Source organism: Diplotaxodon limnothrissa, linkage group LG2, assembly GCF_057381915.1.
Source record: "Diplotaxodon limnothrissa isolate DT_005_m linkage group LG2, D_limnothrissa_male_GT1.1, whole genome shotgun sequence".
Classification (NCBI taxonomy): Eukaryota; Metazoa; Chordata; class Actinopteri; order Cichliformes; family Cichlidae; genus Diplotaxodon; species Diplotaxodon limnothrissa.
Window position 1 is genome coordinate 35,002,050 of NC_140597.1, and position 16,623 is coordinate 35,018,672.

The 16,623-nt window shown below is 41.1% G+C and overlaps 1 protein-coding gene across 3 annotated transcripts; it reads right to left on the reverse strand.

Moving 5' to 3' along the window:
- Positions 1-1,173: 1,173 nt before the first annotated feature.
- ganabb (glucosidase II alpha subunit b) lies at positions 1,174-15,825 on the reverse strand. 3 transcript variants are annotated; one of them, XM_085372149.1, is made up of 25 exons: positions 15,790-15,825; positions 14,928-15,029; positions 14,723-14,831; positions 14,257-14,384; positions 13,480-13,659; positions 13,249-13,314; positions 10,772-10,829; positions 10,570-10,651; positions 10,324-10,420; positions 10,053-10,233; positions 9,746-9,899; positions 8,798-9,033; positions 8,559-8,685; positions 8,375-8,454; positions 7,939-8,079; positions 7,605-7,701; positions 7,224-7,325; positions 6,149-6,392; positions 5,694-5,758; positions 3,983-4,059; positions 3,814-3,888; positions 3,600-3,713; positions 3,389-3,498; positions 3,060-3,160; positions 1,174-2,340 (listed from the first exon to the last, which is right to left on the reverse strand). In XM_085372149.1, exons 1-25 carry the CDS (start codon positions 15,807-15,809, stop codon positions 2,231-2,233), a joined length of 2,856 nt encoding a protein of 951 aa, XP_085228275.1. In that variant the 5' UTR covers positions 15,810-15,825; the 3' UTR covers positions 1,174-2,230. The 3 variants fall into 3 exon arrangements, with proteins under 3 accessions (XP_085228275.1, XP_085228283.1, XP_085228266.1); XM_085372157.1 differs by lacking the exon at positions 15,790-15,825 and adding an exon at positions 15,263-15,322; XM_085372140.1 differs by lacking the exon at positions 13,249-13,314.
- Between the last annotated feature and the right edge of the window lie 798 nt (positions 15,826-16,623).

A 16,623-nucleotide genomic window follows, 5' to 3' on the forward strand; every position in this document is an offset into this window, starting at 1 on the left:
GAAATCCCTAGATCAATATTTAAATTAACACTCACGCATTGACTCTGTCGGCTATGTTTTGCCATGCATGCTCTCTTTCTTTTGCAGCTGTGGCTGTGTTACTTTTTTCCGCGGAATTTGCATGTTATCGGCATATGCTGCCATCAGAATTTCGGCCTCAAGCGCTGTGAAATACATTGACCGCGCCTTCTTTCCCTCCGTCTCCATGGTGACTCGCTTAATCTGTGCTCCGCTTATCAGGGCTTTATGTATCCTCGTCCGCGCGCTTCACTTGGGGTTAAAGCAACTCCGCGTTGACTGAACTAATTGTTATCAGCCTTTCTGAAACCGAATATTCCGAGTTGGACAGTTCGGGGTTACTCAACCGTGAGTGTCGTTTTTCACTCTGAGTTTTCCAAACCGGCTTCCTGAAACAGGGCCCAGGAAGTTAACTCAACCAAGCAGTCTTTGGGTTTCGGCTAAGTACTGTTTAGAATACCATAGGGAGGATGATGTAGGTTTAAGTTTATTAGATTGATACACATGTACCAACAAGACAGTGTACATCACTGTCACAACGACATTTGTTTTCATTCAAAGGCTTTATGGTTTTTCCTATAATACCTGGTGGGCCGGTCTCTAGTCAAAATGCCCGGGCTGATTTTTTGTCCCAGTCCAGCCCTGATTCCAGTAACTACCATTTTTCTGAACACAGCCATACATGTTCTTCTGCTTCAAGGTTCAATGTTTTAGGCAGCCAAAAAGAGATGAGAGCCCCCTGACCTCTTTCCACTGTCAAATAGCAAGTAAGATACTTGATAATTAGCGTTAACATGGTTGATTGTAATAAGCAGTTATTAGATTACTGTTTCTTCTCTATCAGCTTTTAGTGCCATTCTGATGCTCTACTCTACAGCCCATCTTTACCATGTCTACATCCCTAAATGTAAGGAGTTCCTGCCATGTGATTAGTAGATTAGACACTTGCATTAACAGTTGAATATGCGCACCTATTAAAGAATCTAGTCGGTGTAGGTTTAATATAATGCATACCACCATATCCAGTTGGCTGCTTTAGAAGTGATACTCCACTCAGAATATGAAACAGGACCAGGCGCATATAAAGAAACATTTATGAATTACTGACTCATAGAAGGCAATAGGTTTACATTTGATCAATTTTATTTTCACTTGGTCTCATCTTTTTAAAGTACATCTGACAACTTTGAGAGCTGAAGTCCGATCCTTCACTTCCATTTCCACCAGTTCATCACCAACAAAAATGCAACTAAGCGTATGGTTGTGATCATAAAAGCAATCAAGCAAAAAAAAACAAAAACACAACCTTCCTAGAACAAAACTACAACAAAAAGGTCAGATCATTTGACTAGGTGGAGCATAACCCACCTCCACAGAATCATTTCAGTTCTCATTCTTCTTTAAGTGCATTTAAGGAAAATCTCTTGAACAATGCAGGAAAACAAAAAAATGAAAACAATGAAAGCACATCAACAGAATGAGCCACAAATTGTCAGTGGTTCAGTCCCCTGAAGTGATTCCCATTGCCAACTTTGTTCTAAACAACAGCTGCAAATCCCCTCACTGAGCAGCAGGTAAGTAACCAGATTGGTGCCGGTTGATTAACCATGTGCACAAATTCTGCAATACAGGGAACAAACAAAGACAGCCTGAATCTAAGTCAATTTAAGTGCTTTTCTTAAAAGAGGAATGAAAAGAGTTTTCAATGAGGATCAGCAGCAGATGGAGGCTTTGAATGTGAACCTTTATTTTAAATGGAAAACAGTGGATTGGTTTGGGGTTTTTTTTCTGAGGCAAACTGGATGGAAAATGAAGTGGACGAAAAAACAAAACAAAAAAGTTTCTGTCTTACCCCAAAGATTCCTAACAATGACATGAATCAAACAGATCAAGCAATGTGACAAAACATAATTGTTCATCTAGCAATAACCCTGAACTCTCTCTGTTACCTATTAGAGTGTGAACACAAGGGAAATGGCTGAGAAGTAAAGTGGCTCAGATCGACTAACAGGTATACATGAATCTCTGTGTGCGTGTAATCAGTGTCTTGTGTATCCTTTTTACCCCCCACCATGTTGCCTATCTTACTCTGTTTTAGTTAGTTATGGGTATTAGTGCCTTTTTTCTATTTCCCTCTCTCTCCCTCTGCTCACTTTCGGTTCAAATCAGTCATTTTCCCCCCTCCTGCTTCCTCCTCTTTCATCTTTCACGATTACTGAAATGTCACGGTCCAGTCGGCCCCTGCGTTCATGCCGGGCTTACGGACGGTCAGAACAGACATGGAGGCGTCAAAATCGAACTCCAGCTGCTTCTCTTGGCCATCTGTAAACAAACAAAAAAGTAAGAAAACAAACATCAGGGGATTTTAAGTTTAGAAGCTGCATATTTTTCACATAAATCCATAACAGATTGCCAATTTTCACATCTTAAATCTTTCAGATCCTAAAGCTGCCATCCCATCTGAATAAGAGTTTGAAAACAACTTAAACAGCATGAAACTAAATAAGGGGAAATCAGCAAAGAGTAGAAAATGGTGAATATCCATGATCCTTTCCCTTATTTTTGGTCATCCATTGCCCGTTTCAGTTGTTGATGCTCAGACTAAACACGGTCGTAGCATAAACAAATATCCTCAGGCTTCAGAGTGTTGTCTGTACAGTTTTTCCTGGTCCTGAATCTGCATGTCATTGAGAAGCCCCACCCACCTCATGTTCAAACTTTCTATTTGTGAGGGGCATGAGAAAGGTGGCTTACTTCAAGCACTGGATAAATTGAGGAGCTGCATCCAAGGCCTATCAAAAGCTAAATAGTGACTATTTATAACTGTTTCATGCAAATCTACTTTAGCATAAAGATACAAATCTGGAGCATGAAATTTCACCCAGTACATCCCTTTTTATCTTATATCCCACTTTAATGGCACACATCACAATGTTTTTAATTCCATGAGTGTTTACCAGTAAATGCTTACATTTAAAACATTTGAAAGGAGCTTCAACATGCAGATTCGAACTGAAGATGATTTCATATCAAGCACTTACCAGCAGTCTTAAGGGTAACTTTGCTGGGTTTACTGGCTCCCAGTACGATAATACGTTCAATCCAGGAATCGGTAGTAAACTTGGCATCAGGAGCAAGGTTACTGTGGATCAGGCAGGCACAGAGTTAAATACATAGCAATAACAGATTTAAGATTAAAGAAATTGTCCATGAATAGATTGGCACAGCATGTGGAAACGTTTCTTCAGTTTCACTGTGTTTATATTTTATAATGTAACATTTCTGAGACTATTAAAAGTGTAACTATAGTGACATCATGGTTTTTTTTATATTTTATTCAGAGAATTTTGATAACATATCCGTCACTCACACAGAAGAGAGGACTTTGCTGGCAAAGGTAAGCTTTCTGTAGATGAACTCCTTCTTTTCATAGTTGAAGGTATGGCCATCGTCTATGTAGAGCTCACCATCTGCAGTTCTCTATCAAAATAAATAATGCATTAAATAAATGGTTAAAACTTGTCATTAACATCTCAACATTACTTAGCACTGTAGCAACAGAGGATGTGCAGTTCAGTTACCTGGAGATTAAGAGCCACATAGAGAGTGTAGGGGTCATGCTCCATGCAGGTGGAGGACCTGCGGACTCTAAGCTTCCTGGGAATTATGGAACCGCCGCGCTGGAAAACCGGGATCTAACAACAAAACACCAAGGCTACTAATGAGAAATGTGATAAAAAAATACATTGAGCTTAAAAAAAAAAAAAAAAGTTAAGCTGAGAGTTTGACACTTACAGAGCTCATGGTGACGGGAATGTAAAGGTTTTGGGCTCCGTTGTGTTTCTGGAAGGTGTGGACATCGAACCAGACCTGATAACACATGTTCACACACATTAAGATACGCCCGTCTGAAAAGATCAAAGATACGTGTGTCAAAATAAAAGCCTCCGTTTCTTCCTCTTACCTCATCTTTGCCAGGCAGGTAGGCAGTGACTCCTCTGGCTCCCTCCTCAACAACTGGGTGCACCAGCAAGTCTCGTCCTGAGGCAGAATTAAAATGACGTCAGGGGAAGTGCCAACCATTTCAAAACATGCCTGCCTGACTGGAACAACTGGATTCAGGGTTTTATCCTCATTTGTCATATTGACAAAGTGAAGCACCACCGCACAGACAGGCACAGCTGCACAGATTTTCTAATTCAAGTGTCTGAACATTAGAAGTCAATTTAAACCGAGATAACAGGTATTTTTGGCCACCTGATGGCAGCAGAAGCAAGTTGTAGATAACTCTATAACATAAATAATAGTGTACCCCCACTACACAACCTGTACTTCCAAAACATGATTTATAGAGAAGGGAAAACAGTGACCTAAAGCAGTAAGTTTGTCAGCTGGAAAGAAAAACTGAGGGAAGCTACATAGGAGGTTATATTTTAGCCAAAATCATGTTCACATGCGTGTCGACTTGTGACTTTTTTCCTCCCCAACTTTGAACTGTAACTTCAGCTGTGACAAGACCGGTCTGAGCATCAGACTGTCCCCGTTAGCTGCTCACCTGACAAACCATTTGTTTGTGTCAGTGCAACCATAGCTCTGTCACCTTGTTACACTTCCTGTCATTTGATGTGGTGTTGAACAGTCTTGTGTTGCATGTAGTCCTAAGTGTGGGTTTAAAGTGCCATTTGGTAAATCACTTACAGAGCACCACACTCAAATCACACATCACGACTAGGGCTGTGCGATATGACCAAAATCTCATATCCCGATATAAGAATTATATCGTCCAGATAACGATATAAATCGCAAAAATGTAACATTTTCTGTAAATTCTGTGAATCTCGGGCAGCTCGACTTGCGGGAAGTGTTTCCAGCTGCGCGTCATGTAGCTGGAGTCGAGTGTTTTAACCGATGCATGAAACTATACATTTTTAGATATGTTGTAACGGCCGCCGTTTTCTTTGTGAGTATTTATTACACGGCGTGCTGCGGGGAAAAGCCTGTTCTAACGTTTGAGTCTAAGGTTTATTTTTTAGCACCTGGCGGCTCTTTTTTTACTTCTCATCTGTAAATAATCTGCTCTTTCACGTGATTCAGTTTATTTTGGATCTTGAGCTTTATGTTCCACATAAACCTTTTACAATAAACAAGCGGACACGCGATGGTTTTACCGTCATTGTTGCTAACCACAACGCATAAAAACAGGCGCTTGTCCGTCCGTAGTGTGGTTATATTAAATATAAGAGAAAGAGAGAACTTTAAGAAATTAATATAGCAACTACAGTGTCCATCAAAACGATGAAAAAATATTGCCGTAAACAGTTTATTTTGCGACACCACGAAACAAACGATAGACGTTTTTATATCGTCATCCAATACATATCGTTATATCAAACAGCCCTAATCACGACAACACAATCAATTGATGCATCAGGTGAGTCGCATGAGAGGAAAGCGCAATAAGGTGACATAAATAAATTTCCACTAAGGATCATTGCATTTTTGAACATAAGGGAGCCTTAGTTCAGCAAGGTTTCTGTAGAAGAACCTGTTAAAGGATTACTTTGGGTAGCTTTTAATCCCAGATCACTCAGGGGGATCTTTCAATGACAAACTGCAGTTATCACTGTGGATGCTTGATGAATACTGAAGGCCTCAAATTTGGTTATGTGTCTCACCAATTAAGTACTCGTCTTCCAGAGCAAAAGTAGCCAGATCCTGAGGATACTCCACCCACAGAGGTCTGCAATAGACATGAACACAATATTTGCATCTGCATCACAATATACTACACAAATCAGCCACACTGCAATATATTTTTATAACCTGATATATAACCCAAATAAAGGATTTTTTTCTTTCCCGATTTGAAATTCCATTTCTCTTGATTGGGAAAGTAATATTCACCTCTGTCTTACAGCACATTGCAGTAACTACTTGAATACACTGTCTTTTCGTGTGGTATTATGCATCACTCTTATTTATAAACTCTAAAAGCAATCAAATAACTGCCTTAAAATTAGTTGACATATTAGATAAATTTTAAACAGCAGTTTGCTCAAATGAGGCCTCTTCAGAGTACAATTATCTGTGGATAGACAGTCAATACATACAGGTTAACCAAAATCATCACCTCATGACGGGCTCTCCCGTCACATGTGCGCGGTAGAACAGCTGGTACCAGTAGGGCAGGAAGGTGTAGCGCTGGCGCACGGCTTCACGGATCAGTGCAGTGTTTTCTGGACCAAACAGCCAGGGCTCGCGGCGGGGCGTGTCCAGATGGGCATGGGCTCTATAGAATGGCTGGTAAGCACCCGCCTGGTACCAACGCACAAGCAGTTCAGTGCTGGGAGACTTGAAGAAGCCACCGATGTCAGCTGTGAGACAGAGAGGGACATTATAGCCTCGGTTGACAACGCAAAACGGCACGACACAAACTTCTTGAAATAATCCGTGTTTAGAGCTCAACTCTTAAAGCGGATTTTGTACCAAATCAATATTTATGTGACTGCAGCTGATTTAACATGGGAATATGGGCTCACCATGGTAATGCCTCATGCCCATTTCCATGACAACCTTACCAAACACCCAAGGGATTTGTATATTAGTCAAAACAATTACGTAAAACTGATCTGAATGAATGCATTTTCCCCTTTCAAAATTCAGTCCTGTTTTACTGCTGTGTTCAAGTTCGATGCTGCACACTCACACCTATTTGAAAGCTGCAGTATAGCTAAATATTAAAAGGTAGCAAATAAAGGGTTTTTTAAAGCATTGTTCTGTTCCACATTTGAGGTTTCATAAACATCAAGACTTTGTAAGTACTATAAATAAAAAGGAAAGGAAAATCTGAGGACTGAGAACTAGAAATGCTGCCTCCAGGTTTGGAAAGTCCCACACTCAGAGCTTTGATGACTTCTGATCACTTCTCTGGGCCTGGATTATAAACCTCTAGCTGTAATGATGGTGGTAATTTCAGTCTCCAGTGTGGCAGCAGAGCAGCGTTTCAGCCTTAAGAATTAAGTTAAATCAGGTTCGAACAGTTATCTGACAGAGGGCAAAACATTAAATGAGGCAAAGGGGGGAAAAAACAAAACAAAAAATTTGCAGCAGCATCAAGAGTTGCATTTGGCTCTTGATGCTGAGAATGAAACTGAACACGATGGCCATTGTAAGCTGACCAGAGAACCTAGGAGGGTTGCACTCACCTCCACAGAAAGAGATTCCAACCAGGCCCATACTCAAACACATGGGGATGGATATTTTCAGGTGGTCCCACTCAGCAGCATTATCTCCTGTCCACACAGCACCTAAGAGCCAAAAAACAAACCTTAACACACAAGATAATGCAACACCCAATTCTTTTTGTTATGAAAAGTAAATTGGATTTTATGAGCATTGATAATTTTACTGTCCAAGAGTCGAGGGTCCTTTCACGGCTCAGTCTGAACAAACTTAAAGTGGTGTTTGGTCTAGCCAACGCCAAATGTAAACAAAGAAGACTGCATCCTGTAAACGTCAGCTGTTCGACGTGTGATGCCACGTCTACATTAGAGCAGGCAAGAAAGTAAAGAAAGAAAATGGCTCACCGATGCGCTGAGACCCAGCGAAGAAGGCCCTGGTCAGGACAAATGGTCGTTCAACTCCTCCTGACCGCTGGATCAAACCCTCCGCCGTGGCCATTTGCTGTCGATAATAAAGAGATCGATAAATAAGAGGAAAACAGACTAACATTTACAGTAAGTTACCAAATACAACTTTAGGATCTCTTATTCCTTTTTAAAGGAGTTTTATTTTCAGTAAGAGGTAATAAAAGGATGCCAACGATTATCTGTCCTCCAACAAAGTAACAAACTCCAAATAATCTATAGGTTCTCTAAAAAAAAATTATTAATGAGAAAGGTCACAGTGAAATACACTCACCACATATAAACCATACAGGTTGTGTATATCACGATGCTCCCAGGATCCATGCATTGCATCCTTGTGCATAGTGACCTCCGGCCCATTGAAGACTGATGGCTCATTCATGTCGTTCCATGTATACAGGTTCTCCATGGTGCCCTGGAGAGTGAACAGATTAGATTTCATTTTGAGATGAGATTAAACAAATTTATGGAAAATCTATTTATTTATTTTTGCTCCTAAAAAGTTCAAGCTTGAATGAATATTCAGTTACAAGCCAACTGTGGAAAGCTCAGGTGGTTCAGTTTCATGTGAGAATATATTAAATAAATTTTGTTTACTAAAACAAAAATGTAACAAAAGCATCATATATCAGTTACACAGGAGTCACGCTGTATCTTCAATAGGTAAACTTTTAGTTGCAGATTAGCAACTTCATGTCTTCAAGGCTCACCTCATACTGATCGTAGGCAAACATGCTGGCCCACCAGGCTCTCATGTCTGCACGAGTGAAGTCTGGATAACTGGCACTTCCTAACAGATGTCATCCAACCCAAGGAAAAACAAAGAGAACAAATATTAGAGAAATATTTCATGTTTGATAAAGAAATACTGATGTGGAGTTCTCACTCTCTTACCAGGCCAGCACCAGCCTTCATAGTCGCCACCATCTTTATTCTTGACATAGAAACCCAGAGTGCGGATTTCATTATGGATCTTGTAGTTGCTGTCTACTTTAATGTGGGGGTCCACAATAGCAACCATCTAGAAGAGTAAAAAAAAAAAAGAAAAAAAAAAAGAAGTGAAGTGAAGTTCTGGCCAGACACCCATCAAACTGTGCATCATATCACTGTGATCGTCATATTTCCATCTGTACCTTGCGCTTCTTGTCCATGAGACCCTGCAGCATCTCCTTCGGGGTCGCAAACTTGTGCGGATCCCAGGTGAAGTAGCGCTTCCCATCGGTGTGCTCTATATCAAGCCAGATGAAGTCATAGGGGATGTCGTGCTCGTCAAAGCCGGCATCGACCGACTTCACGTCCTCCTGGTCATTGTAATTCCAGCGGCACTGATGGTATCCCAGGGAAGCCAGGGGAGGGAAAGACTGAGTGCCTGATAACCACAAGGAAGAGGCCAGTCAAGAGCTGTTATTCAAATTTGGTAGTTTTATTACTGGCATTAGGCAGTGGATCAATAATATAAAAGATTAATAAAAATTTGACTTGAAATACAATACGTTTGAGCAGACGCTTTCATGAATCACCACTGATTTTAATCACTTCTGTTTAAATTTACCAGCAATCTCAAATAGAGGGAATTTGTGAACCAAATATAATTATTGGGTTCACTGAAAAACTGTCTCAGTATTAATTAATACTCTGCAGATTACAATCAGCTGCTTACCTAGGCTAAAAAAATGAATCTAATAAACATTATTACAACTAAGGAGACTGGAATATTTCTTATGAATAAGAGATATCAAAACAAATCTGAATAAATTGGACTGCTCATTTTAAGCTAAAAAAAATAAATAAAAATAGCAAAATAGATTGTATCCTTGAATAGTCAGAGTTCAACATAAGATTTTTTTATCGTGTATTGGGCCTTCATACAGCCCAGTAGATTACTGCCTAACTGAAACGAGACGTTTTAGCTCGAGGGTACCACTCCTGTGCTCCCGGCCAGAAGCAATTGCTAACGAACAAGGAAATCCCAACAGGCCCTCGATAAGAACCATTAAAACATTAAGACTATTAAATGAATGCTAGTGGTATTTGTGTATACAACTTTACACAAGAGTCTCAGCAGTATTGACACTTCCTACCTGTAAGAGAGGCGTACTGAGAGAAGACGTCTTTAGGAGTTGGTCCCAGCATAATGAAGACGTCAATGATGCCGCTTTCAGAGATCCAACGCACATCTGTCTGTGGTGTCTCACTGGAGCCCTGAACATAATCTAGCATTTTCCCAAAAACAGTCTGGAAAGAGAGCAGCACGACAAAAGACGCTTTTATATTTTTGATATAATTACTGATGGCTAAAACAAAAAAACAACAACGAAAACAAAATTCACTTTAAGTAACAATCCAGATCAAGACTTCTTGGAGGAAATGACAACCCCCCCCACATACCTTTCCAGCTGTATTGGAGCTAATATCCACCCAGGTCTCTGCAGCATTAAGCCAGAAGATGCCTGTAGTTCGCTGGGCACTGTGGGCTACCATCACTGGGACAGACCCGTACAAGGCCATAGGGTTATACAGTTCATACTGGAACACATCCAGGTTATAGAGTCGATACGGATCTCCATTACTGGAACACACAAACACAGGCATGCATAAAACATCTGTGCATTTTTCATAATGAAATCTATTCTACATGTAAAATGCTGGTGGCACTCACTCTGTTGTTTTGAGTCTGAGAGTGTCTGCATGTTCTGGAATGCCATAAACATGCTCGACTCCTGGCAGTGAGAAATCTAAACTAACAGCAGATGGACCTGAGGAGCAAACACATCCAACATCAGTCAAAGAGAACACCTTTTCACCACCTGGCATGTCTGCATGTCAGTGTGTGTGTTCGGGTTGAACACACACACTGACATGCAGACATTATGATACCGATACTGAAATCACAAGTAGGATTTACCATTAGGTTTGCTGTCTGTGTGCGATTTAAATGTTTCTTCCCACATCCCGTCTTCTACTTTCTCTTCCTCTTCCTTTGTTGTCTGTTAGCCAAACAGGGGAAATAGTCACGTTACTCAGATCTAGCTGAGATGCAGCAGTGAAATGGTGGTTTTAAATCAAGAGGGGAAGACTGAAAGAGAGTGGATTTTATTGTGCAGTACCTCTGCTTGGTTTGCTGGATCAGCCTCCTCCTTCTTCTCAGCCTCTGGGTCTGCCTGACTGCTCATGGCATAAAGAACAACGCGAGGAGGGGTATGGGGAAAAAGAAAGGCGTGTTACTTTGGCAAAGTCAGGCCATCTTGATGATATTGTGATGGTGGTAATATATGGGATAATTAAACTATGATTCAAGGAAAGGGACATACAAACACAAGTTGGTGATTGCCCCGCTGTCACCACACTGACATCTGACCATATCTACCATTAATTACTGTAATGACAAAAGGGACTGAGCAACTCCCTGCCTTGTGGCTATTTCAAGCTACACATTATAGTACAGGAGCTCCAGAGGCTGTAGCACGTAACACCCAAAGGACTTGTACCCAGTGGATCAGGCATAAACTGAAAGTAACCAAGAGTAAGCCACCAAAAGACCCTTCACACATTTGCGACAAAGTTTTGAAATGAATTGCAGTGATATACATGCCAGGGATAAGTGTAAACAACAGCTTGTCTTAAAACCCTGTTAATGCAGACAGCAAGCACTGTATTGCTGGTTAAAATAGCTCCAATGTCAGTTCTTACACCAAGAACACGCACAACTACAAACTGAAATATAACCACAAAGAGAGATGTTGCTGTTGGGTTTGGGAATTGAGGTAATGCCTGAGAACTAAGAGGCAGGACACAGACTACATGCACTGTCTCCCACTGACTTTGTGGCAGGAGAAGTTAGGGGGTGTTTGTGAGTTTATGCATGATCTTACATTAACGTATACATATTTTATATGCAGATAAACGTAACTCCATTGTCTTGGACTCTATTTGGTGATGTTAGTCATTATTATGCTCTGCAGCCTAGATGGGCTCAGTGTAGCAACTGGTGAACCTGGAACTTGCTAGACCACCATTAAGCGCTGCAACCTGTGGCTGCAGAAACACCTCAAGTTCTGTTGAAGTCTACAGTCAATTGCTTACATTTTGGTCACGCTAAGTGTCAGGAAGGAGGGTTACCCTCAATCCACAATCATCCACCTCTCTCTAACCAAATCTGGTTTCAAAACACCAAGATGGTGACAGCATCTAGGGCTGTGCGATATGACCAAAATCTCATATCCCGATATAAGAATTCTATTGTCCCGATAACGATATATTTAAAAAAAAAAAAAAAAAAAAAAAAAAAAAAAAAAAAAAAAAAAAAAAAATCACAAAAATGGAACATTTTCTGTAAATTCTGTGAATCTCGGGCAGCTCGACTTGCGTGAAGTGTTTCCAGCTGCGCCTCATGTAGCTGGAGTCGAGTGTTTTAACCGATGCATGAAACGATACATTTTTAGACATAAGTTGTAACAGCCGCCGTTTTCTTTGTGAGTATTTATTACACGGCGTGCTGCGGGGAAAAGCCTGTTCTAACATTTGAGTCTAAGGTTTATTTTTTAGCACCTGACGTCTCTTTTTTCATTCTCACCCGTAAATAATCTGCTCCTTCACGTGATTCAGTTTATTTTGAAAAGTCTCAACAGGATCTTGAGCTTTATTGTGAAAGGTTTATGTGGAACATAAACAAGCGGAAAGGCGATGCTGTTACCGTCGTTGTTGCTAACGACAACGCATAAAAACAGGCGCTTGTCCGTCCGTAGTGTGGTTATATTAAATATAAGAGAAAGAGAGAATTTTAAGAAATTAATATAGCCACTACAGTGACCATCAAAACGGTGAAAAAAATATTGCCGTAAACAGTTTATTTTGCGACACCACGAAACAATAGCGTAAAATGAAACGATAGACGTTTTTAATATCGTCATCCAATATATATCGTTATATCGAACAGCCCTAACAGCATCTCAGTGATTTATAAAACATCATACTATCCCTCTCTTTTATACTATGTATGGCAGCAACATAATCTCTGGTAGATCTAAAATAAGTTTGTGGGAAACCCTGGTGTGTGTGTAATGCCACATCATAGCTCTTATCTGGACCTTAACATTATTTCTGCACTTAGCTCTGACCATAAATTAAGCAAGAGTGAAAATCTGAATCATTCATTCAAAAGAACAGATTGAGAAATCCAGTCAGTCATGCAGTTGCGGTGTTAGATGAATTTATCAGACGAGCTGCTAGAGCAATACTAAAGGAGTACAGTTAATCAAACGTTGATCTGACAAAACATTGATTTACGCAGACAGTAACTAAAAGGCCTAAAGCAGACACTGCCAGATAATCTCTCTGGGTCTTCTGATGGTCATTGTAAAGACGGTCTATCACAGCTATGCTAAGAGGAAGGGCTGGAATGATCCCTTAATCTAAATAAAAATCAAACAACACCATGCACACACTCACCCACACCCTCTCTCTCCATCACATTTATTTGAGGGTAAATACAGCAGTTGATATGATGTGTGGCCCTAAATTTTATGTCACTACTGGCAGCATTAGCACATGGGACAGAATACACACAAATCTTAAGGGTCTTTACCTAGAGAATACCCTCTTGATATTATCCCACACGCTAGCCACTGTGCTAGTTACTTTATAGGAGAAACTAGGATGATAGGGGAGAAGAGGACAGAACAACGAGTCAGAGACAATACTCAAAAAAACAAACCATATCATGGGAACAAAAACAGAAATCATCCACGGAGTGACGACGTGGATTCAAAGAGAGGGCTGGCATTTGTAAATGTGTGTGCATGCGTGGGTTTCTCACGTGTCCTTGCGCATCCTCAGGTGCTCAAAGGCCAGCAGGCCGCGTGAGTTCAGAGACATCAGCACGTCGCTTCCTTCCATGATGTCCAGTCGGAAGGGCCGGGCGCTAATAATGACTCTCTGAGACTCCACCCCCAGGGACAGCACCACACCATTCTCGTCCTGAGACAAGACAGATAGGCTGAAAGGAAAAAGAGAGAGAGCGAAATGTGAAGTGAGGATTTAGTTTTGATGAAGAAATGCAAGGTCAGGAACTTAAATTGAATAGTTTTTATTATCATCTCATTAATCATAACTTCATACTTATATAAGCTGTAAGACAGAGAAGAAATTATCTGAAACAGTTACAAGTTTTTGTTTTACTGGAAGAATTTCTATTCAAAGTTTCAGTTCTCACTCACCTGACACCTTCACAGTCAGGAGGTGCAGAGAAGCCATGAACCATATGATGGGTTTTCTTTCATTTAACAAGGAAAATCTGAGAGATTCTTCATCTTATAATTCCTAAGTGACATCTGAGTGTGTGTTGCTTTGTGTGTTGCCTTAATAAAAGAGGCATCCCTTTTATTAACGGATCTTTGTCAAAGTAGAAATTTCAGAATTCACACCCTCACTTTACCTAACCTTTAAAAAAGCTGATGTTATCATGAAATATTTTCTGTTGCTCTGCCTATTTAAAGATCCTTTGAAATAAGTATCCCTCCTGTTCTTGTGTTTTCGGCTTGACTCCCAACATCAAAACCTCCACCCACCCATGAAACCCTCACAGGACACTCACGGCTCTGTGGTAGGCTCCCTGATGAGCACGTCTGGGACTTCATAGCGAGGTTTCAGAGGCTTAAGCTCGTTAATCTTCACCCTCGTTATGTTTCCCTGGAGGCGGTAGAGCTCGAGCAACAGACGCACCTGCGACACAAGCACAAAGTGAGAATGAGAACAGTGAGAAGCAAAGGCAGGTGCCTCATTTTCTACAAACACAGCATAGGAAAACACTGGGTTTAGCAATGGGTCACTATGATTTCACATAACAAAGAGGTTACCCTGGAAAATGGGATTTACATTTTTTATTTCAGCTGATAGTTCAAAAACATAAAAACAAGGGAAAAGTGATTTGTTAGCCTAATAATTCAGTTATTAATGTGATAAATAAAGATAAAAGCAATAAAAACAAGTAAAAAAGAAATATAGAGAAATCATATTTTACAGATTGTGCAAATGTTTGTTGTCCCCTTTCTGTAATCTACCTTGTTGTTGTCATTGATGAGCTGCAGGGTGAGTCTGGTGTTGGTCAGCTCCATGGTCTCCAGCAGGGCTCGATAAGGAGACTCTCCAGGCTTCAAAGCTCGCTGACGCCTGTTTAACATTTCAAACCAAGAGCCGACACCAGTTATAAACCTCTGCAATAATGTGCCGCTTTATTCATGAGCAGTTTGTCTTTTGGGAACTCACTTGCAGAAAGCACTCTGCTCACAGGTCTTGAAATTGCCTTTGTCCACAGCCCAAGTCCCGCTGAGGCACAAAGCCAGCCCGACTACCAAGAGAGGCGCCATCCTGTAATGGGAAGCAAAGACAAGAACATTAGCTTCAGCGTGCAATCACATTTGGATGCAACGCCTGGCAGAGCTAACCAAACTACAGTACAGGAGTTGGGTAACAGACAGCACACACAGACGGACTTTGGTCTCCATGGTGCTAAAACGATGTGACAGGCAGCTATACAATTACCCATTTCCTCACCCAGCACACGGTGCGCATATTAACAAGAAGCACCCCATTGTCCTCACCTCAGACGCTGGTCCTGCAATTAAAGACTCATTCCCAGCCCTACTGTAAAAATCCCGATGAGGGGATGTGTTCAGACTGCCGACAAGGAAAAGAGGCAGTAAAAGCTAACGCAATCAGCTAAGCGGGCTAGCTAGAGAGTGCTCAAGACGGAAAAAATACAACAGGAAACCGCTAAGAATTTTTAATTTAACATTAAATAAACGTCTACGTTTTTACACACGCACTAATGCACCCGTTGTCTGACAGCAGTGTTATCGTTAAGCAATCCGGATCAAGATAAGGTGCTAACCTTACTAAGAGCCAGCCTGTCAAGTCGCTAATCCAATTCAATTCAATTGAGGGGGATATCGAATTTTTCCCGCATTAATTTTCCGACTTTGCGGCAGTTAAACCCCGAAACAGTGAGTTTGCTTTCACGCTTATACGATGTGCAACTACGATGATAAACTCTGTCCTCCCGCGCACTGATAATATTTCGAAAAAAAGAATAAATTGGCGATGAAACAACGGAACTGCTTTGTCCTACCTTGCATTGAAGGTGGCCATCTTGATTATGCGGCCTCTTGACTCCGCCCCCAATCACTCCGCAACAAAGATCGTTAAGAAATAGGATACTCAGCAACTGCGCTAATATTTACGCGTGTTTTTCAAATAGCAGGTCAATATGTGGCGGTTAACACTGTAAAGAGTATGTTTTTTAATCTTTATGTTATTTTTCTGGCTGTAAAGAGAGGATGAACGTATGAATGTATCCTCTCAGGCACGGACACGTCATCGCCAGGCTCCAGTCAGTGAAGTGCACAAATGGGAGTCTTTGTCCCACCGGATTCATTTCCAGCCAATCCGATGCGTGCAACTGTACTACAGCCGTGCTATAAATCATAACGATCGGCAGATGTATACACACACACACACGGAACACAAATGGACGTAATCGCCTTAAAGATCAATGCTCGTCCATGATTTAGGCGTGTTTTCCCCTCTGGACCTCATGTCAGTGGTCCGGTTTTTCTTCTATCGGCTGCTCCCTTTCGGGATCGCCACAGATTATCAGCCTCCATCCTCAGCATGTAATCCTTCCCTACATCCATGAACCTTCACTATGGTCTCTATCTTTAACTTCCTTTGCTCAATACATTCCCTCTGCGACAAACTATCTCACCCTTTTAATCTCCATAGAGCTGTTCCTCTGATCTACTCACTTCTAATTTTGTCCATCCTGATCACCCCTCATGGAAATCTTATCATCTACCACCTCCAGCTCCACCTCCTCTGTCTTTTTTGCGATCTCACTACCATCTTGTAAACTTTCCCTTTCACTCTTTCTGTCATCCTTCTCTTGTGCACTGCCCATTGCTTT

Coding starts and splice junctions, on each gene's coding strand:
- ganabb (XM_085372149.1), bottom strand. CDS start 15,809: ATGGCCACCTTCAATGCAAG. Junction 10,234..10,323: donor CTCAGACTCAAAACAACAGA/GTGAGTGCCACC, acceptor TGTGTGTTCCAG/TAATGGAGATCCGTATCGAC. Junction 6,393..7,223: donor TGGAATCTCTTTCTGTGGAG/GTGAGTGCAACC, acceptor TCTGTCTCACAG/CTGACATCGGTGGCTTCTTC.